General features: G+C 36.3%; 1 protein-coding gene and 1 pseudogene across 14 annotated transcripts in view; both read right to left on the bottom strand.

Annotated features, from left to right (window-relative positions):
• LRBA (LPS responsive beige-like anchor protein) overlaps positions 1-24,300 on the bottom strand; it is a 761,353-nt gene that overhangs the window by 134,441 nt on the left and 602,612 nt on the right. For all 14 annotated transcript variants that reach the window (XM_063809071.1, XM_054683898.2, XM_526701.8 and 11 more), the window contains one exon: positions 16,466-16,618. In XM_063809071.1, the coding sequence (XP_063665141.1) occupies positions 16,466-16,618 (153 nt within the window). The remainder of the gene's footprint in view (positions 1-16,465; positions 16,619-24,300) is intronic.
• On the bottom strand, positions 22,836-24,038 carry LOC134809815 (endonuclease 8-like 2; annotated as a pseudogene).

Raw genomic sequence — 24,300 nt, forward strand, 5'->3', positions numbered from 1 at the left:
TCTGTCTCAGTTATGTACTCAACTAGAAATTACCTTTACTTAACTACCTGTATTTTATTGAAATACTGTGCCCATCCTGCATGGACTATTTTGCGTCACTTATTTTATGAATATCACTATTGGATATGCTCTTTTGCACCAATAGACTCTTATTCAGGTATGACACACAGAGACACAAAATGCTAAATTCTCCTTTCCTGTGACCATGGCAGAAACTACTAATCAATATTCTTGGGCAAAGTTGGTTCTCAAGACGCTTAAGCTCTGCTGTTGTCATAAAGCATTTTGGTTCTCTTCTGATACTTTTTGAAGACTCATCCATTTTTCATTCTTTCAGCAAACATGACGATGATACCCCATATAGACCAGATATTGTGCTACAGTTGCGAAAACAAAGAATAAGAGAGGTCCTCAAGCGGCTCAACATCTCATGGTGAATATGAGATGCTGAGCCACCACTAAAATGCTAGCTGTTAAGTATGTCCACTTAAAAGACAACACAAGAGAAACATCTCAGGCGGACTCTGCTGGCGTGGTTGGTGGTGAGGGAATGTTGAAGAGTGGATAGAGGTATAATTAAAGGCTTTCTGGATGGGCGTGGTGGCTTATATGTGTAGTCCCAGCACTTTGGGTGGGATTACAGCACTTGAGGTCAAGAGCTTGAGATGTGCCTGGCCAATATGGTGAAACCCCGTCTCTACTAAAAATACAAAAATTAGCAGCTGAGTGTGGTAGTGTGGTGCCTGTAATGCCAGCTACTCGGGAGGCTGAGGCATGAGAATCGCTTGAACTCAGGAGGCGGAAGTTTCAGTGGGCGGAGATCGCACCACTGCACTCCAGCCAGGGTGATGAAGTGAGACTCTGTCAATCAAACAATCAATCAATCAATCAATCAATCAAGGCTTCCCAAGGGGCAGGAATCTGGCATTTTTGTAGGCAAAGGAAACAGCTTATAAGACGTGAGAGAACACAGCCATTTTAGAGACGTGTACCTTGTTCAGTGTTACTGGACTATAGTTTTCAAGAGATGAAGTTGGGGAAGTAAGCAGGTAAATTGTGAAGAACATTCCAAGTCATGTTGTAAAGCTGGGAAAGCTATAAGTAACCACTGAAGAATTTTAAGCAGTATTTGTGAGAGCCTCCAATTTAGGGAGTATCCAATTTATAAATATCTTCATATAGTTTAAAAAGAAATAGTTATTTTATGTGGTTTCCTATGGCACCAACTAGAATGTTTCTGGGATGATCCAGAAACATGTACAAGTGATCTGCTGCTGAGATGCAGATTATATTTCTTCAAAAAAACCTGGATCAAAAATTTTGTCGTTTTACTTTTAAAATGAATTTGAGTCAGAATCCATTATATATTATTCTCTGGTGTAGAGCATAATGGAATAACTATAATACAGCTCAATAAAAATGAAAACAAGAGGATATCATAAAAAGACGGTTTCAAAGAACATTTTGAGGCCAAGTGCAGTGGCTCATGCCTGTAATCCCAGCACTTTGGAAGGCCAAGGAGGGAGGATGGCTTGAAGCCAGGAGTTTGAGACCAGCCTGAGCAACATTAGGAGACCCCCATCTTTACAAAAAATAAAATTAGCTAGACGTGGTGGCATGTGCCTATAGTCCTAGCTACTCGAGAAGCTCACTTGACTCCAGGAGTTTGAGACTATAGTAGGCTATGATCAGCCACTGCACTCCAGCCTGGTGACAATGAGATGCTGTCTTAAAATAAAAAAAATAATAAAAAAAGAAGTTTTCTTTCAAAAAGACAGAACAAGTAGTTGAGTGAGTGTTATGGGTTGAGCTGTGTCCCCTCCAACACAACTCCATATGTTGGAGTCTTAACCTCCAGTACCTCAAAATGAGATTGGAGATAGGTTATTTACAGAGGTAAACAGGTTAAAATGAAGTCATTTGGATGTTCCCTAATCCAATATGACTGGTGTCTTTATAGAAAGGGGAAAATGTGGACACAGAGACAGATATGCACACAGGGAGAACACCTTGTGAAGACCGAGGTTACACTGCTGCAATTCGAGGACCTATCAGAAGCTCGGAGAGAGGCCTGGAACAGATCCTTCTCTATCGCCTTCAGCGGGAGAATGGCCCTGCTGACTCCATGATCTCAGACTTAAAGCCTCCAGTACTGTCAGACAATAAACATATGTTGTTTAAGCCATGAAGTTTGTGGGACAGTAACTATTCACTTAACATTGTCAACAGGTTCTTGGAAACTGTGACTTTAAGCAAAATGACATATAATGAAAGCAAATTTTTTTCTTATAACATCATAACTAAATGACATTATCTGAGAATCTATTGTAATTATTTCACTTAAAGTCCCAGTTTCCAAGAACTTATCCATGATGTTAAGTGAGGACTTACTATACTTTGTAATGGCAGCCCTAGGAAACTAATACAAGTAGGGTTACAGGAAAAGTAACTTCTAAGAATTTACATGGCAACTAAAAGCAGTAACTTACCCTAGACTGGATCCCATATTGCAGCGTAAAAATGATATAAATACTACATGTTATATATCACTAACAAAAGTGATATATATGGAGAGTAAATTAGACGAAAGTATTACATCAACATAAGTTTATAAAATGGATAACTGTGCTGTAGTTACATAAGAAAATACCCCTATTCTTAGGAGGTACACACTGAAATATTTAGAGGTAAAAGACCATGAAGTATGTAACTTACCTTAAGGAATTCAGTAAAAATATTGTGTGTGTATATAATTATGTGGGTGTGTGAGTGTATATATACATATACTACAGAGAGGGTGAAAAAAGAGGAGAGAGAGGAGGAAGGGAGGGAGAGAGAAAACTCACATAAAAAAGAGGGAGGGAAAAAGGTTAATAATAGTGAACCTGAGAAAAGTGTATAAGAATTCTGTGGGCACGGCGGCTCACGCCTGTAATCCCAGCACTTTGGGAGGCCGAGACGGGCGAATCATAAGGTCAGGAGATCGAGACCATCCTGACTAACACGGTGAAAAGCCGTCTCTACTAAAAAAAAAAAAAAAAAAAAAATTCTGTATGCTATTTTTTTTTTTTTGCAAGTTTTTGTAAGTTTGGAATTATTTGGAAATAAAATACAAAAAAAGAGCTTATTTTAGACGAGATCAGGCACATTCAGGGTGGTACAGCCGTAGACAAAAAAAAAAAAAAAAAAAAGAACTTATTTTAAAAACAATGCCTAAGCATATTGCTACAAACATTTTATTTTTAGTATGGCATAAGTATATGAATAAAAAAAGTGAAACGATAAAGTGAATGAATAACTGATTCAGAAAGAAAGAAGGGGGGAAAAAAAGAAACAAAAACTCAAAAATTGATTTAAGCTATAGAAATTCTAAGTGCCATGGAAAATTTTGAGATATAAATTTCTCAAAATAAAAACCAGGTACTATAGTCATGGCATTTAATACAATAAAAATAATACAAACTAAATTTGCCTTTGCTTAAAAATAAGAATCAGAATATCTACTTTTTCTTTAGAAAGTAGCTTAACATTTATTTAGAATAACTGTTAGTGGAGAGAAAAAATGGCCTATTTTTGTTTATTTATATAATACTCACACAACTATTCATTGCTTCCTAGCATTGCAATACTTTGATATTTACCCTAAAGTTTCTCTATTTTCTAATGATAATTCTAAAATATAGAATTATCTATCTATCTCTCTATATATAAATATAAATTCTAAACTATAGAATTATCATTAAAAATATAGAAAGGAATCAACTGGACCACAAAAAACTAAGCCGTTCTGGATAAGCATGCGGCAATCCTCTTCTTCCTTTTTCTTTTTTTTGGAGGTGGGTGGGAAGGTCACAGTGGTTAACATAATCAAGGAAATTTGCTAGTATATACAGAAGTCTTTGCTAAGAAATTTTCGTTTGAGATACACCAGTTACCGGCAAATCAAACAGACATAAATACCACAGTAAGCAGTCATTTATCGGGTAACCCTGTGCAGAGTTGCATGAAAGCATCCAGAGGCAGAACAAAATCCACAGCAGAGCCGCTGCTTTTCAGATAGACTGCCACTGCAGGTGCCATGGCCCAGTGCCAGAAACACAGGCAGGAGAGGGGTTACAGGCAGCTCCTGCACAGCACCACTGGGCAGAAGTTGCCTGTAATCGGAGCACTACTGAAAGCAATGGTGGTGGCAAGGTGAACTTGGTGAGCAAGCATTCCTCTGTGAATTCAATTTCTTCTTGTGAATTTCATATTGCGAGCCCATTAGCCTCACTTCTCTTCTCTAGCCATTATCATTAGCCCCTGGCAGAAACGATGACTACCAGCTGTAACTGGCAGCACACTACCATGATAATTTACACAAAGATTAAAAATGAAAAATTAAATACTGGGATTTCTAGCCATCTTTTAACTTTTTTTTATTATAAAAAGTATCTCTCTATCTTTCTTCTTCTTCCCCTTCTCCTTTCCCTTCTCCTTCCCCTTCTTTTTTTTAACTTCAAACCTATAGTAACTTTGGACAAGCACTAAGTTACCATAAATGAGGTTTTGTTTATTTCCTTTTCCTGAAGTCAGTGCAACAAGGTATTTCAAAACCTTAAAGAAAGAAATTACGAAATTAAGAAATAGATGATAAAATATACACCTGGCTGGGCACGGTGGCTCACACCTGTAATCCTAGCACTTTGGGAGGCTGAGGCGGGCAGATCATTTGAGGTCAGGAGTTTAAGGAGTTTGAGACCAGCCTGACCAACATGGTGAAACCCAGTGTCTACTAAAAATACAAAAAATTAGCCAGGTGTGGTGGTGAGTGCCTGTAGTCCCAGCTACTTGGGAGGCTAAGGTAGGAGAATTGCTTGAACCTGGAAGGCAGAGGTTGCAGTGAGCTGAGATTGTGCCACTGTACTCCAGCCTGGGCGACAGAGCGAGACTCTGTCTCAAAAAAAAACACCACCCAAACCAGAAGTATTTTGAATAAAGTGTCAAATACTTACAAGGTGTAATTACTATTGATATCATGAGCAGCCACTGTGCCAAATTCATGCACCATAGAAGATTCTGAACTCCAAAGGGCCTGGCATGGGTCTTTGCAATTTAATTATGGACATTACTGAATCTCACATGAAGAAATGTTTAATAATCAATAAAGAGAAATAATTGAAAAACTGCTCTAAAATGAATTAGATCAGCCATCTGCACAATATCATCTCAAGTAATAATTGGGAAAGAATATATAGGGGTGTTTCTGAAATGTTTCAAAGAAGATGAGAGTTCTGAGAAGAGTATTTGTAAGTTTTTAGATTATTTTGCTTTTTGAGAGCATAGTGATAAGAAGGGTAACGATGCACACTTTAGGGTATCATTTGGCTAAAAAAGGAGTAGGGTAGGCTCATACTGCAATGATAAGAAGAACATGTGGCAGGCACTGTGGTGAGTAAGAAAAGCATGAGGAGTAACTCAAGCTAGAAGCCTAACTATTACAGGTTCCTGTGTCAGGAAGAGGGAGAAATCTGGCATTTCCCCCCACACTTTCAGCTATATCACTGAGGCTGAAGTCTATAGGGAAGAGTAACCACTATTAGACAATCCTTTTCAATTATATAGATGAGATACCCACGGGGAAGAATTTTCCAAAATTTAAAAATCATTAATATATTTTAATGAAATACTAACAATGTGGTAGAAAATCATAGAAGTTACTTACCCCAGAATAAACACAGAATTTGAATATTTTTCTACCATGGATGTAGCATATATTAGAAATAGTATCATTTTATTTTATTTGGCTTGTATCTAGCACAATAACATGTCACTAAACAAAACGCGGTTTACTCTCATTTGTCCAGAGTTCAGAATTTAGGTGTTCAGAGAATCTGGAACACAGTCAAACTCAAAGCAACTGAAGGCCAAGAGGAAAACAAGCAAAAAGCTCATGAACTTTAACGGTGGGAGGCATTGGGTCATTCCTCAAGCTTTTAACCCAGCCATATATGCATTAAATAACATAATCAATCACAACAAGATGGAAACCCTGACAGAGAAGTGACATCTGACAGAGAAGAGAACTTTGAATGCTGACAGAAAAGCTAAAAGAAAGCAAAGGAATGTGGGTCATTTTAAGTGAGGAACAAAAAGCTCTATGCATCTCAGAAACTTCAAGGCATCATGGAAAATGTCTGGAATATTCAATTGTTAGTAATACAGAAAAGGCTATTTAAGATTTAATTTCAGAAAGAATTCTCCATTTAAGAGGCAAAGAAATGTGTAATCCATTTCATAAAGAGATTTCTCTTCAAGGGAAATGGTGAAAACCACGGTATTTGAAAGTGTAAACCTCAATTCTATAGAACTTTTACTGTATGACGTTTTAATTCCATTCCATAAAGAGATTTCTCTTCAAGGGAAATGGTGAAAACCACGGTATTTGAAAGTGTAAACCTCAATTCTATAGAACTTTTACTGTATGACGTTTTAATTCCATTCCTAGATGATGCTGAGTACCTGATGCACTCTTCTGATGCCGAGTACCTGATGCACTCTTCTGATGCCATTTTGAAATGTTTCTATTAAGGTAAAGTAGTGAATACAATTAATAGATATTTTTTCTCCTCTTAACTTCTTTAGGAGATAAAAGATCATATAACACAACATTTATAACACTGCATAGTAGGCTTATATATAAATGTTATATATATATATAAATAATAGCGCAAATTAGGGGTAAGGAATGGAGCTGAGTTGGAGCAAAGCTGCTATATTTTACTGGAATTAAGTTGGTATTAACCTGAAGTAAATTGTCATAATTTAAAATGCAGACTGGGTGCAGTCGCTCATGCCTATGAGCCCAGCACTTTGAAAAGCCAAGATGAGAGGATTGCTTGAGGTCAGGAGTTCAAGACCAGCTTGGGCAACATAGTGAGACCTCATCTCTATGAAAAATAAAAAACTTAGCTGGGTGTAGTGGCACACGTTTGTACTCCCAGCTACTCAGGAGGCTGTGGTGAGAAGATCGCTTGAGCCCAGGAGGTTGAGGCTGCAGTGAGCCGTGACTGTACCACTACACTCTAGCCTGGGTGACAGAGTGAGATTCTGTCTCAAAAAATAAAATGTATATTGTAGTCTCTATAAATATGACTAAGAAAAGAACTAAAACAAATACATAGTAAAAAAAATTTAATGAAAATAGTAGACCAGAAATATTATTTAATACAACAAAGATGATAAAGGAGGAACAGAAAAACAAAAAGACCCAAGACTGAAGAAAATAATTAATAAAATGGTAGACATGAATCCAACTATTATAGAACTCTATACTAGATGAGATTTCTTTACATGTGCTGATCTATTTCTGGATTATGCTATTGGATGCTATCTGGATTGTGCTATTATTATGCTATCAATAATAACATTAAATGTGAATAAACACTTCAAATGGCAGAGATTGTCAGTCTAGATAAGTAACATGATCCAACTATATGCTATCTACAAAAGACATTTTCAAAGTGTCCAAAATCCAAAAAAATGGATTGAAAATAAAATAATGGAAAAAGGTATACCTTGCAAACAGTTACCATAAGAGAACTGACGTGGCTTTAACAGTATCAGGCAAAACAGACTCAAAAATTACTAAAAACAAACAGAGACAATTTATGACTAAAAAGTTGGTTAATTTATCAGGAAGACATAACAATTATAAACATATATGCACTGTGATAGGCTGAAAAATGTACCCCTCACCCCCAGGAAGATATCAGGTCCTACTCCCTGGAATCTGTAAAATGCTACATTATATGGGAAAAGGTTCTTTGCAATGTCATTAAATTGAGGAATTTTTTTTTTTGGAGACGGAATCTCACTCTGTCGCCCAGGCTGGAGTGCAGTGGCATAATTGCAGCTCACTGCAACCTCCACCTCCCAGGTTCAAGCGATCCTCCTGCCTCAGCCTCCCGAGTAGCTGGAACTACAGGCACACACCTCCATGCCTGGCTAATTTTTTGTATTTTTAGTAGAGATGGGGTTTTGCCATGTTCCCCAGGCTGGTCTTGACCTCCTGACCTCAGGTGATCCGCCCTGCCTTAGCCTCCCAAAGTGCTGGGATTACAGGCACGAGCCATGGTGCTTGGCCTCAGTTGAGGATTTTGAGATGGGAAGATTACCCTGATTATGAGGGAGGACCCTAAATGCAATCACATGTATCTTTAGAAAATGGAGACAGGGAGAGATTTGGCTATAGACAGAAAAGAAGGCAATGTGAAGACACAGGCAGACATCCTCTGGACGAAGTGTGATACTGATTTCAGATTTCAGGACTCTAGAACTGTGAAAGAATAAATTTCTGCTGTTTAAGCCACCAAGTGTTTGCAGTAATTTGCTATAGCAGCTATAGGAAACTAACATATACATTTAATAACAGAGCCCAAATATACATGAAGCAAAAACTGATAGAATTGAAAACAGCATTTGGAGACTTCAATATCCCACTAGCAAAACAAAAACAAAAACAAAAACAAAAAACTAGACAGAAAGTCAGCAAAGATACAGAATAGTTAAACACAAAAAACTAAGTCAATCAACTGACACCCACAGAACACTCAACAATAGCAGAATATCCATTCTTCTAAAGATAACATGAAGAATTCTCCCATATAGACCCAATGCTAGGTTGAAAACAAGTCTCAATACATTTTAAGCAACTGAAATCATACACAGTATGCTCTCCAATCACAATGAAATTAAAAATAGAAAATACAGGAGAAAATTTGGAAAATACACATTTGGAAAATACAGAAGGGGATTTTGGAAAATATTTGGAAACCAAGCAATGCACTTCTAAACAATCCATAAGCCAAGAAAGAAACCACAAGAATATTAAGAGAATTGCATAAGCTGAATGAAAACAAGGTAACAAAATATCAAAATTTATGAGATACAGCAAAAACCACACATAAAGAGAAAATTGTAATTGGAAAACCTGATATTGGGAGAGAAGAACTCAAATAAAAAAACTAGGTTTCCAATTTAATAATCTAGTTAGAGTAAACTAAACCCAAAGCAAGCAAAAGGAAAGAATGAATATTAGAGCGAAAACTCAACGAAAGAGAACACAGAGACACCATAGAGGAAACCAGTGAAACAAAAAGTTGGCTCTTTGAAAAGACAACAAAATTGACAAACCCTTTTAGCAAGAATGAGCCAGAAAAAAAGATAACACCAATTACCAAAAATCAGTATAAATGAGGTAATATCATTACTAACCTTAGAGAAATTAAAATGATAATGTCATACTATGAACAACTTTATAAAAATAAATTAATTAAATGGACAAATTCCAAGAAAGAAATAAATTACTGACATAGATTCAAGAAAAAATAAAAAAAAAATCTTGATAGACCTATGAAAACTAAAAAAACTGATTTGGTAATTTAAAATCTTCTCACAAAGAAAAGGCCATGCCTAAATAGCGTCAGTGGTGAATTCCACCAAACATTTAAAGAAGAAATAATACGTAGCGTTCACAAAGTCCTTCAAAAATATAGAGGAAGAAGGAACACTGCCATGTCTCATTCTATGAGACTAGTATTACCCTGATAATAAAGTCAGATGAGGATATCACAAGAAAACTGCAAACTAATATTCCTCATAAATATAGATTCAAAAATCCTCAAAAGTAGTAATTCCTCAAGAAAATACTAACAAAACAAAAATCCAGGACATATCAAAAGAACTTAAAACATATAAGTGTAATATATTCGTGAATGCAAGGTTGGTTTAACAACCAAAAATCAATTTATATAATATATCATATTTCACTTTTTTGTTTCTTGCTTGAAAATCTTTCCCTATTCCAACATCACATAGAAATTCTCCTGTATTATCTTGTTAAAGTTTATAGTTTTACCTTTATATATAAAGCTTTAATATACTTTCATTTTGTTTGTGGCATAAAATAAGGTTCCAATTAAAATTTTTTTCCCCATATATCTGCTATAGGTTGAATTGTGGCCACTCCCCCCAAATTTTTATGTTAAAGTCTCAACCTAACAGCACCTCAGAAGGTGGCCTTATATGAAAATTGGGTCATTACAGAAGTCTTTATTTAGGATAGGCCATACTGGAGTCGGGTGAGTCCTTAATCTAATATGAATGGTGTCCTTATTAAAAGGAAACATTTGGACAGACAGACATGCATAGAGGGAGGATGATGTGAAGAGACACAAGGAGAAGACAGCCACATATAAGCCAATCAGAGGGCTAGAACAGGTCCTTCCCGTACAGCATTTAGGAGAAATCAACCCTGCTAAACTTTGATTTCAGACCTCTGGACTCCAAACCTGTGAGACAATAAATTTCTGTTGTTTCTACCCAGATAATCATACTTTGTTACAGAAGCCCTAGGAAACTAATAAAATAACTATTTATCTCAGAATCCTAAATTGAAAAGTCCTTCCTTTCCCCACAGTTCTGCAATACTAGCTCTATAATGGATGAGGTTTCTTTACATATCCTGGCCTATTTCTGGGTTCTCTGTTCACTTTTCCTGTACTACTTCTCCTTCCCTAATTACTATAGCTTTATAATAATTTTTGATATCTAGTAAAGCAAGTCCCTCTGAAATCTGCTCTTGTTCCCCAAAAGGATTTTGGCCATGATGGTCCTTTGCTCTTTAAAATCAGTTTATCATCTTCCAACAAAACAAAGTAAACCTACTGAATGGTTTTTATATTTTTACATTGACTTTATAAATAAATGTGGGGAGAATTAACAATCTATCAATATGGTAAATCTTTTTTCCTCTTATTTAGGTGTCCTCGTTTTTTAACTAAAAATTTCACAGTAAATTACATATCACGGCTAAAAGCAAACCAAACAATAGTAATTTTAGACTCTTCATACCTATCTCCCTACATTCCCAGGGAATTTAAATCCAGCCACTGCACTGGGAGTAAAGAGGATGAAGACATGAGAGGGAGATACCCTCAGCTAACAATAATTATTTCCAACTGCAGCCACCACGGCTGTTTACATTCTTGGCCACATCATTATCAATATGGAAAATGAAAAGGAAACAATAACAACAAAAAAAACAATTTGAAAAAAGCTTCTGGCATTTCAATTCCAAAATTTTTTTTTTTTTAAATGTTGTCTGGTCAGTGGTCTTAAGAATGTCATTTCCCCCACTCTTGTTCAGTGGGGGGCATGACAGTCTGTCTCTATGCTGTCATCACTTGAGAAGTGTAAATTTTCCATTCAGAGAAAAAAATTATACAAGATTGACCTAATTCATTCAGAGGTGTAAGATCTATAAAGGTTTATGTTGAATAGATTTAAATTTTAGCAATGATAGAAACAAGTTTAGATTTTATTTCTTTATCAACCTTGTTTTTTCCTGTCAGGCAATACTATGAAAGGACAGCATCTCTTTTAACTTGTCCACATATTCTCTGATGATAATGGAAAGCAGATAGTATATTCATTTTATTTTTCTTTACCTTGTTAAGTGAGTACTATTTGTGTCACCATTATGAAATAGTAGAGGAGACAAAAGCTATAGAACATACACAAAAGTAAATGTGATTTTAACTGGTAACCTTAGGACAATTCAACAAGAGAACGCTTCCTTTGCTATATTAATGCCACTTCCAGGCCTTGAGAAGCTTTCTATATCAACAAGGTATCAAAGAGAAGGTAATCTCCAAATAGGGATATTGTCTCTTATTCATCGAATCTAATAGTGCTGGTCCATAAGCAAGCACTCAATAAATACATGTTAAATGAATGAACTATTATAATTTGAATCAATTATGTATATTATGCATCTTTTGGCTAAAACAAAACGCTCTATTTTTAAAGGTCAACTTTTAGTGATTCTCCCCAGAGTATGGTTTTCTTTGTCTCTTATTCAACACGAAACTTGAAGGTTATAAGAGGCAGTATAATATGTAGGTCCAAACATTGACATTATATCATAAGAGACAGATGATGGGCATTCCGAACTCATAAATTTTTCTATTATTTGAAAGTATGAAAGCCTGTTTCTCATTTATATTTCTGATGCTGTATCTGAAATAAATTTTTTTCCTAGTTCAGGTAATAGTAGATAACAGGGACCAATCTCAGGGATATAATTAAGACTGCTTTGGTTTTACCCTGATTCCAACTGTTCAGAACAAAATATAATTTACTTCTCTGAAAAACTAATGAAATTTAGGTGAGTTTTCCTTCTAAAATATGTAGGATATTATCTTCTGTTCATAAGCCCATCCACTTAGCCAGTTTTCCAATCCTACATTTAGATCTTCATTACTTACAGAAAACTGAGGATAAGAGTCGTTGGGTGAGACAGTAGTTACAGTCCTCTAACACAAACAGGGAATGTAGCATTACTGGTTCACTACCAAAATCATGCTCCTAAAAATATCCTATCCTCTTGAATTAACAACCAAATACTTAAAAGAGACATGCTGGGTATCTTAAAATGAGTATGTCAGTTAATTAATTCTCTGATCCCCTGCTACCAACCGAGTATTGTATAATCTGTTATTATTCACTGTCCTATAGATCATCTGTTCTTGGTGCTGGTTTGTTCCAGGAAGAGGGACAGCTGCAACACTATATCCCTGTTCAACCTGAGGACCATCTGACTTTAATTGTAACACACAGCTTGATGTGGCTCTGGCTATGAGAAGCCGAAGTATCGTCTGTAATAATCTGGAAAAGCAGAAACCTGCCAACAGAGGGCTGAAAACAGGGATTGTGCTGTCTGGCTGCCTGACGGGCTGCAGGAAATATGATTAATGAGTAAGGTATAATGATATCAGGAACCCGATTAGCACCACAAAAAGGTCACAGATCAAAGTAGTATGCATTTCATGAGCTGCAATCATTGCATAAAATCTGTGGAATTGAAGTGGTAAACCAAAAAGAGGAGGAGGATGAAACTCTTATGTGACAATATGCTAACCAATACATAAGATACAATACTATCAATTTAGTCACTTGTAGAAAGTTAAAAAGAAATTACAAAATGAATCAATATAGACTATATTGTAAGGAAACTTTGTTAATCAGAGGTGTAAAATAAATATTTTGAATGAATGAATGAGGTATTAAATTCTTTCATAAAGGCACATATATGTAAAATCAAGTATCTTTCCTAATTATGAATTAAAATGACCAGATATATACTCAACTCTAAACTATGTTTGCATTTGAATTGCAGTGATTTTATATACAGTTCTGTTTAGGAATGTAAGCTAATTCAGAGTCTAAACAATGAAGACATCTATAAAACTCAAGCAGTAGGAATCACTGGGAAAAATATTAAGTAAACTTAATAATAATGTTATAACAAATGCACAGTTAATACTGCAAAATATTATTTGGTATATAACTTTACAATCATGCCCAAGTTTAGAGCGTGGGTAGCCAAAATCCAAATCTACTTGTAAAGCAATTAGGTAAACCACAATCTTCTTTTCCTTAGTGCCCTTGTAAACCTGTCCCAAATAGACCTGGCTCTTCTGAGGTGAAGGCAGTGAGGGTAGAGATGGGAGGTACTGTCAGGAGAACGGCTTGCCTTAACTTACATAATTAAATTTTTTAATTGTCAAAATGTTGGTGAAAAACTTAATATATAACTTATTCAAATGTTTCTGCCTTTTAGAGTTCCTTTAAAGTGAAGTAAACATACTAACAAACTTCTTTATATTATTAATAATACTAACTATGGTAATGATTAACAGAAAACCGATTCCCTTGAGACTTAAAATTTCAAGTCATATTTGAGAAAAAGTGTGTCAATAAAAAAATGATCAGAACATGATTTTTTCTTAAAAGTATATTCACCAATAATGAGGATATTTTGTATCTTTTATATATTGTATAAATATTTAATATCTAATATTTAGTTAAAACATTTTTAAAATCGTGATTCAAAAGACACCATTAAAAAATAAAAAAGGCTAGTTAAAAAATATTTTCAAAATATATGTTGGATAAATGACTTTTATGGAGAATACACAAAGGTCTCTTACAATTCACTAATAAAAAGACAACCCAATTTAAAAACAGGCAAAATATTTGAATGGATACTTCACCAAAGAAAATATATATATATATGAGTAGCAAATAAGTCGGTGAAAAGATGGTTAACATTTTCATCATTAGGATAATGCAAATTAAAATAATAATGACCTACCTACTAGAATGGCTAAAATAAATAAGACTGACAATACCAAGTCTTGTTAAGGATAGGGAAAAACTGAAACTTCATACATTGTAGGAATACAAAATGGTAAACATTTTTATTATATGACCCAGGAATTCCCAGAAATCTACCCAAGAGAAATAAAAACAGATGTCCACACCAAGACTTATATGCAAATAATAGCCCAAACTAGAAAAAAAAAGTCCATTAACTAGTAAAGAGATTTTAAAATGTGATATATCTATAAAATGGAATACTATACAGCAATACAAAGAAATTAACTACTGATATATGCACAACATGGATGAATCTCAAAAAACATCATGCTAACTGAAAGAAGACAGGCATAAAAAGACTACATATTGTATGATTCCATTAATATAAAATTTCTAGAAAAGCAAAACAGAGACAGAATCAGTGATTGCCTGGAGCCGGCAGTGGAAGCAGAGGCTGACTATAAAGAGGCCCAAGGAAACTTTTCGTACTCGTGAGTGTTCTAAAGCTGGAATGTAGTGGCAGTTACATAACTGTATACACTTACTAAACCCCTTGAATTGCATACTTTAAAAAGTTGAATTTTATTATATATAGATTGTACCTCAATGAATTTGTTTTAAAAGAAAAATCACTGAAAGAAAAAAGTTGTAGTATGAATGTAACTTCTATTCACTTTTGTGTATCCCTGGGGAAAAAAAACTGCATACAACCATAGACACCTGCTGCATTTAAAGGTTTGACATTCCTTCAGTATCTTTCAGAGCAAGTTTAGTCTTCATCTCTCACTTTAATCACAGAAACTTTGTGAGAATCTTTAAAAATTCTTGGGGTAAAAGTAAAATGCAACATGTTCCATAAGACTGTGATAGAATAATATTATTTACTATTTTCTGAGTGCCTACTATAAGCCAGATAATATTCTAGGCATTTTACATACATAATTACAATTATTTACTCGTAATTTCAAAATTACAAATGAAGAAACCAAAGCTCAGAAAGGTTAAACTGCTAAGGTCCCACAATCAGCAATGTGATTGATAAAGGATTGGAAAATCTGGTCAGATTCCAAAGCTTACATATTCTTTCCACTCCCCTGCATTGTTTCCAGTATATATAGAATGCAAAATTTCAATAATAATGAGACTGTAATAGGATCTGGAAGATAGGATTAATTGTTGGTATGAAAAGAAAGGAATGCCACATTAAGAAAATGCAATAATTTTCCTTTTTTACATGTGAAGTAAAAACAATGCAACTGAGATTTCACTTTTAATGTAGAGTATGGTAAACATTCTACTTTTATTTTTTAAATTTATTTTATTTTTCATTTTTTTGAGACAGAGTTTCACTGTGTCACCCAGGCTGGAGTACAATGGCATGATCTCAGCTCACTGCAACCTCTGCCTCCCAGGTTCAAGCGATTCTCCTGCCTCAGCCTCCCAAGTAGCTGGGATTACAGGCGCCTGCCACCACATCCGGCTAATTTTTGTATTTTTAATAGCAGTGGGGTTTCACCATGTTGGGCAGGCTGGTCTCGAACTCCTGACCTCAGGTAATCCACCCACGTTGGCCTCCCAAAGTGCTGGGATTACAGGTGTGAGCCACCACACCTGGCCAAGATTCTACTTTTAAATACTAAGAATAAAGCTCCCTGATTCCAAACTTCTGTGAAACTTAAAAGGCAAAAGGAAAAGTCATATTAGTGTCTCGAAAATAATACTGAACCCAGATAATGAAGGACACTAAAGAATCCACTAAAGAGGATACTAAAGAGTTGTTTGTAAGCGCAAATTCAATGTGCTTTTAAGTTTTAACATTTTCATATTCTCAATATTACACGAAGATTTCCTTCAAATGATAGATACAGGACATAATTTGAAAATCTTGTTTCTATTATGAAAATGTGCAATGGCCTTCTAACCTGGAACACAAAATTATGTTCCTTTCCTGGAAAGAGAAGCTCATATTTGGAAAAACTTACAATCCCAATTTCACTTCTAACTTTCGCTTATAATTTTGAATCATCATGTACATATGAATGTAACTTAACTTCTGCATAAAAGAAACTATTATTTTATATATCAATTCAATAACATTTCATAAAGTATATACAAGGATTCTTGAGCTATTATGTCACTTTCAGTTAGTCCTATCACCTACAGCTTTGTCCAGAAGAGCAAGGGTTAATGATTATACACCAACACATGAAAGATGCTTTGAGCAAAAGCTCATGACAGACAGAGTAGATGATTATTATCTTACCAATCTGTTTATGTGAACAAATTCTTCTGAGGTTTTGGCCCAAGGAGGAAGTTCGACATCAGACACTACTGTCCCATCATCCATCACTCCAAGATTATAATTATTGAAGTTGACAAACATCTCAGGGAGATAATAAAATTCAGGGATCAACTCCTATATAAAAATAAAAGAATGTGATATTATAAACTGTAGGATACTGACTAGATATTCAAAAAAAGGACCTGATCATTTTCTATTGTTCAGAAGAACAAAATAAACACAGGGAATTTTTTTTTCTTTGCATATCATAGCCCTGTCACAGTTTCTCATAAGATAGACAGATCCTATCTAACCCAATTTAAATAAGATCTTACCGGTATAAATAACTTTCATAGGCTTTCCTTCATGACATGTCTCATAACCTCAAAACTCTTAAATACAAACATTTTAGTAATAACTGAGGTTTGACAAGATATAAACATAAATTACCATGCTATAACAATAATGACAACCTAACTAGATTTTTTATGAGGTATATTGAATTTTTGCCAGAAAAACCCAAAATCTTTCTAAGCATTAAAATGCCAATGTCTTGGTCTCTTCATCAACCAGGAAGATAATTTATTACAGTTTAGCCATGGTTTGTCAGTACCTTTTCCTCACATTTCAAAACGGTCAAGTTTAAAGATACCAACTCTGATAGAAGATCAAAATTTAAAATTAGTCTAGAAAATGACTTGCATGAGAAACTGAGTAAATCCAATATGTAACTTTAATAATGACATTTAATAAGCAGAAAAATGCAGCTGTTTAGTCTTTTGTGTGTAATAAACCCCATATATAACTATTTCAGAGGCTCTGTAGATCAGACTTGAAATCCAGTCTTGACATGGGTCAGTGGTTCAGTGGTCTTTCAGATACCCCCTCAGGGCCAGCAATGGCAGGCCCGGCTTTCCAAACAGTTGAGTAAAATAGGGAGGTCATCAGATTTTGGACAAGGTCAGTATGAACTTGCCAGAGCAGAGAAAAAAAATCCAGCAGGAATTAAGCTATTATCACCTCCATGATCCATGTGAAATGTTGCCTGACTTTGAATTGTACATCCTTTGTTTACAATCACATTAATTAACTAAGCAGGGTAGAAACGAGCTTGTTCTTCCAAATGGCTGACAACCACCTGACCATTAGACTTAAAAAGCATTTTAACTGAACAATTAAAAAAAAAAAAAGACCTTGTTTAAAGCTTAGCTATAAATAAAATTAGACTATAATCACACAAAAATTTTAAGATTCTCATCTTCAAAAACAATGTATATAATTCTAATTGACAAAAGAGGAAAACACAGGTGTGTGTTATTTTATGAAGCAAAAAGCCATATCCAATTTGTCTGAGCTAACACTTATTGCATGGTATGAGTCATACTCTCATACCATAAATAAATAAACTCTTAATAAACCTTATTACATTTAATCTCACAACCACTTTACAAGGTAAAGTATCAATCATTTCTACTTAAAAAATGAACTAAGGCTCAAAAAAGTGCTTTGTCCAATGTTACCAGTGGATATATTATAAATATGGAAGTTGGACCAGGACTTGTTTAACTGTAAAGCCTGTGTCCTCAGTCATCAAATAAGCCTGGGTTCGACTTACATAGTATATGCAGTGCTAAACATTTTAAGTATAAGTTTTTAACTTATATACAAAGTGATTTTTAAAAAAGGAAAAGAAACTCTAAACTTTTAGCATTTTCATGATGAGAAAACAACTGGCTATCCTGAATACATATATCTTTCATATATATATATTTCTCTCTATATATATAGCAATTGTTATATAAATAATTGAAAAAGAATTTTTGTAATGTGATTTATCCCAATAAATCACTATATAATTTTCTAGTATTAATTTGCCCAAGTGTGTATTCAATTAATTTCCAGCTTTGACAAATTTTACCAAAATATGTTATTTTCACTTCATAATACTTGTGCTACTGAAGATGAATGTTACTATTCCCAGGCCTTGTTTCACAATAAAGAAGGAGGAACATGCTTTCCTTGTTCATTGACAACCAAAAGCAGCATTTGCTTAATTAAATACTAATTATTCTCATTTCAGTAATACCCGCTGCCCACTTCCACCCCCAATTCACACTCTATCATGATTAGAAGATAGTATCCTTCTTTTGCTGGTTATACCTACCATGCTCTTGTTTTATAATTCTCCTAGATTCAAAGCAATAATTATAATGGATGAATTTTAAGTGCTAGTTTTCCCCTGAGTTTTAAAATTTGAGAGATGCATCATTTCCATTGTAAATGAGAGATGCATAATAAAATATACCTAAATGCATTGTAAAAATATACCTAAAAAGTACTCTTACCAACACCAATTTGAGGAAGCAGAATGGAACAAATGACATTTCATAGCAATTGTTACAAAAATGAAGTTTTCAATCCTTCTAATATATAGTGTCAAAATATTATGATTTTGTATATTTGTCTGTATCTTCTACATCTGTTATTTCATTCAGGTTACTCAACAAATTGACAAAAAATTTATTTGCTCAAAACAAATATTCTCCACAAGTTTTTTTGGTTTTTTGTTTTTGTTTTTGGTTAAGAGACAGGGTCCCACTCTGTCACCCAGGTTGGAGTACAGTAGTGGCACAATCATAGTTCACCGTAACCTCAAACTTTAATCGATCTTTCCACCTTAGCCTCCCAAGTGGCTAGGACTATAGGAATACACTACCATGCCTGGCTAATTTTTTAATTTTTTGCAGTGACAGGGTCTGGCTATGTTGCCCAGGCTAGTCTCAAACTCTTGGCTTCAAGCAATCCTCCCCAAAATATATTTTATTCCTGGCCCAATTTATTTTTAAATACACATTTATTATGAATTATTATGTTACTTTAATATTGACACCTTAACCTAAATATAAATTCAATTAGTTAAACTAGAAATTAAATGGAGCAAAACCACCCATAAAACAAACAAGAATTTTTAAATAAGTGATATGAAGAAAGCAATTTCAAACTTTCAAGTCTTTCAGCTACATAATTTCTATCATGCTGGGAAGAAGGTAATAACCATCAGTTTCCATTTAATCACTATGGATTTTGTGATTTCCTAAGGAAACATTTTATGTAAATTTTGTACAATGGGCATTGTAAACATATTTCAACATTAAAAATTTAAACACTAAAAATTAAAAATTAGCTTTCAACATTTCACTTGAAATTTATCAAGATATGTATTTGTGTTTTACTCTATTTTTTCACCTCTCACTCCCTTCACCTTTAATTTTAAGAGAACAGACAGGCATTTCCTTTCTCAAGAACATTTGCAGGGTCCAGAGCAGAGGCCTCTTGAAGGCATCTTTCTTTTCTGTCTTGTGTGAATCTCTAAGCAAACAGAGAGTATATGAGGTATCTAGGTGAAGGAGGAGTCAAATGTTAGTATTTTTAAAGAGAGAGAAGCCAAACAGGCATAAATTTTTTCCAAGAGTAGGGAAGCAAGTTCTCAAAATCTACAGTCAGCATTTTTTTTTTTTTTCCCAGCCTGGGGGAAAGGAGAAGGGATTAAGAGGTTAGGCAGGAACCCAGAGGATGGGAAATGGTGAGAGGGTCACTACATGCCCATACAGTGCCTCTATGTGAAATAGAAGAAAGGTAACACTTCTAGGCTAATGTAGTCCTAAGAGAATTCAGTTTGGTAAATGGAGTAAGTACAGGCTGGATTTTAGCTTCCGTTCTTTCTCTCAATCAAGTGCCCTTTCATGAAGAACAATCTGCCTACTGTACATAGTGGCCCCATGCATGGTGCACATAGGGAAGCTAGTCCCTTGGCACCATGGTTTTTGGCATCAGCAAATATTTTCTAACAGTAACTTGGTATAATCATCAGAGCTGCCTGCCTTCGAAAGACCATATGTATCTTAGACAATAAAGATATGACTAATGAAGAAAACGATGGACTAAAGATGTGAAGGCTAGTTTTCTAGGTGTCACATAAGCCTGGACTCTCATTCAAGCCTTGAGAAAAGAAGGTCCCTGCCCTACCAATCTAATAACTATGAAGGAATTTTTCACCAGCCTAATATGAAGAAGGGCTAAGTTCAAATTAGAATATTTCTTGTACACTTGAGTTGGTGGTTATAATTTTATACCTATGTCAATAATGGTAAAAAGTTAGCAATATATTCACTGATAATATCTTTTTTTTTTTTTTTGAGATGAAGTCTTACTGTGTCACCCAGGCTGGAGTGCAGTGGCGCGATATTGGCTCACTGCAACCTCTGCCTCCTGAGTTCAAGCGATTCTCATGCCTCAGCTTCCTTAGTAGCTGAGATTATAGGCGCCTGTAATCACACCAGGTTAATTTTTGTATTTTTAGTAGAGACGGGGTTTCAGCATGTTGGCCAGGCTAGTCTCAAACTCCTGACCTCAGGTGATCTGCCTGCCTCGGCCTCCCAAAGTGCTGGGATTACAGGAGTGAGCCACCAAGCCCAGCCATGATAATATATGTCTAGGCCAGGCACCGTGGCTAAGGCCTGTAATCCCAGCACTTTGGGAGGCCGAGGCAGAAGGATGGCTTGTTTCCAGGAGTTCAAGACCAGCCTGAGCAACATGGCAAGACCCGTCTCTACAAAAAAATTTAAAAATTTAGCCAGGTATGGTGGCATGCACCTGTGCCTGCAGTCCCAGCTATTCGAGAGATTGATGTGGGAAGACTGTGAGCCCAGGAGGCTGCAGTGAGCCGTGTTCACACTACTGCACTCCAGCCTGGGTGACAGAGTGAGACCCTGTCTCAAAAAACATACATATATATTATACATATATGGTATATATATAAAGTATATATAATATACATTATAATATATATAAAGTATATATAATATACATTATAATATAAAGTATATATAATATACATTATAATATATATAAAGTATATATAATATATAAAACATATATAATATATAAAGTATATATTATACACATATGTAATATAAATATATACATATACATATTTTATATATAATATAAATATATACATATACATATTTTATATATAATATAAATATATACATATACATATTTTATATATAATATAAATATATACTTATACATATATTATATATAAAGTATAACAAATATATGTCATTTTATGTATATATTTATATATACATATATACACATACACAAAATGCAGGAAGATTTCGGTATGGGCAGAAATACAAATAGAATGTAAATGTTATTTCTTATTAAAATAATAAAACTCATAAGAACACCTCTTAATTATTTGATTTAAACCTTAGGTAGAAATGAAGGGTGATGTAGCACATCATTATCACAAAAAAGAAACCACATTTATTTAGTTCTTATTCTTTTTTTGTTTGTTTAACAGAGAGCTTCAGTTTCATGTCACTGTCCTAGCTTCATCTACCTGTTGCCAACAACTTGAAGGAGTTTCTCCATAGCCCTTGATTCCTGAATTGTTCAACATATCAACAGCAATAGTCACAAATACATTGACTTAAGGAGTAAACAAGCAGCTTTTCTCTACAGACCACTGAGCACCCCAGGAAGGTGCAGCTCTCTGCTCCACCCCAGCGTCTTGGTGTCTGTGTCCAGCAGGAAGGACCTGGCAGGAGGCTGAATCCAAGCACTGCTTTCAGGCCACTCTATTCTCATCCCTGGATCCTCCAGGGAAATAAGGGGGAAAAAAAATGACTGTTTTCCTGCTTTCAAAATGGAGGGCCTTAAAATCAACCAAAGTTCCAGAACAAAAACAAAACACAGGAGCTGGCTGGGTGCACTGGCTCACACCTGTGGTCCCAACATTTTGGGAGGCCAAGGTGGGAGGATTGATTGAGTGCAGGAGTTCAAGACCAGCTTGGCCAATATGGCAAGACCCCATCTCTACAAAAAATGTAAACAAAAATCAGTCGGGCATCATGGCATATGTCTGTAGTCCCAGCTACTCTGGAGGGTGAGGTGAGGACTGCTTGAGCCTGGGAGGGCAAGGCTGCAGTGAGCCGAGTTCATGCCACTGGCACCCTAGCCTAGGAAACAGAGTTAGACCTTGTCTCAAAACAAAAACCCAAAAAACCCCCCATCATCTGCAAAGCCATGTTGGGAGCACAACTGTTTCCCATAGGCTTTCTTTTTCCTTGCCCCAGTGACTTCCAGAAGGTTTTCCCCTTACCCATCATTGTGACTTTTCTCATCTTTCACAATGGTGCAATTCAATAGGAAGAATTAACAACTAGAAAAGGAAGAACAACAACAACAACAAAATCTAACCCTATGAAAACTCTGCCTTCAACATAACTCCAGGGAGATGAACATTATAATACTGGCACTCCTGACCCACACTATCCTCTGCACCCCATCCCTGACCACATCCTCCTCTCTGGACACTTAGACATCAGGTTCCCCAAGGGGCAAGGTTCCATGAAGAGCACCCTGAGTCCCTTAGAAGAACTGGCACTGCTCCGGCTCCTCTAACAACTGAGACTGGCACTGTGGGCACCACCAGGTGAGCCTCTGGAACCCACCTGAGGGCCCAAAGGGCTTCTTCATGACCTGGTGGCCAGCTGGGCACTGTTCTTTCTGGTAGACCTGCATGTGCTGCGGTTTGCCCTGGAACTTGCCCTGCAGCCAGGCTGTACTGAACTCCACCACGTGATCCACCAGGGCCTCCTAACATGGAGGCACTCAGGACTGAACCAAGAGAAAGGGGATGGATGCCAGTTCTGTACAAGACTTCATTCTTAATGACGTTCCCTAGCCCTGAGAAGTATTTCTGGTTCAATGGTGTATAAGAGACAGGCTGAGCCTGGCCTAGAGCTTCCAAGGCTTGTCCTCAATGGAACTTCTCAGACAGGATGTCACAGGTGGGTGTGACCTCTGGGGAAGAGCTCCAAGGCATCTGACAATTATAAAGTGCCAGGAAGCTACCACCACCAAAGTACAGGACCAACCTCGGGGCAGGGTCCCTCCAGTCCCCCCTCTTGTTGGCTTTCTTGGCTCTGGAGAAGTCGTTCACCCAAACGCTGCCAAACAAACAAGAGCTGACACGCAGCCGCCTCCCAGCATCTCCTGTAGGGGTGTCTCCCTTCAAACATTCCTAATCATCCTCTCCCTGGGGGACAAGCTCTGCGGACCGTGAGGAGGCGTCAAGGGTCTTCTGCCCACTGGCTCCCGGGCCTGCTTTGAGTCCACAGTCCCTTCCTTCTGCGCTTCTTTTTGTGGAGGCTCTGGCGGTGAGCTGTTGCCAGCGGGCCCCATTTCTTCATCTGGATCAAATCTAAGGAATAATTTCTTTCCATGGACCTGGGTGTCCTGGAGCCACAGAGACTGGAGGCTGGTGGGCTATACTTCTTACTGTTGCTCCCTGTCTTTACCACCTGCTTGCCCACAAAAGGAGAGACCGAATGGTGAAATGTCCTCACCAACAGCCCTTCTGGCATCCCAGCTCCGGGTGGGCAGCCCCTTGGCCCGACCCAGCACCACTGCACGCCCCGCACAGCAGCTCCAGCACCAGGCAGAGATTTCTCAGCGCCACGGCACACGTGGGCTCCGTCCCCTTAGGGGACGCCCCTGTAGGTTAGTTCTTACTCTTTAGAGAGAACTGTTTTAGGGTCTGGGATACATAAAATGAGTACCCCACTCCCCCCCCGCCGCCCGAGAATACAGATCTAAATCAGTAATAGAGAAAGAATATATTTTTAAGAGAAAATAGGTTGTGAAAACAACTAGCACTCCAGAAGTTCAAATGAGAAAATTATGACTAAAAGTTGGGGTGGCCAGAGAAAGCTTTAGGGAAAAGATTGTAATACATTGTATTT

The sequence above is a fragment of the Pan troglodytes genome, chromosome 3, assembly GCF_028858775.2.
Source record: "Pan troglodytes isolate AG18354 chromosome 3, NHGRI_mPanTro3-v2.0_pri, whole genome shotgun sequence".
In the NCBI taxonomy this organism is placed as follows: Eukaryota; Metazoa; Chordata; class Mammalia; order Primates; family Hominidae; genus Pan; species Pan troglodytes.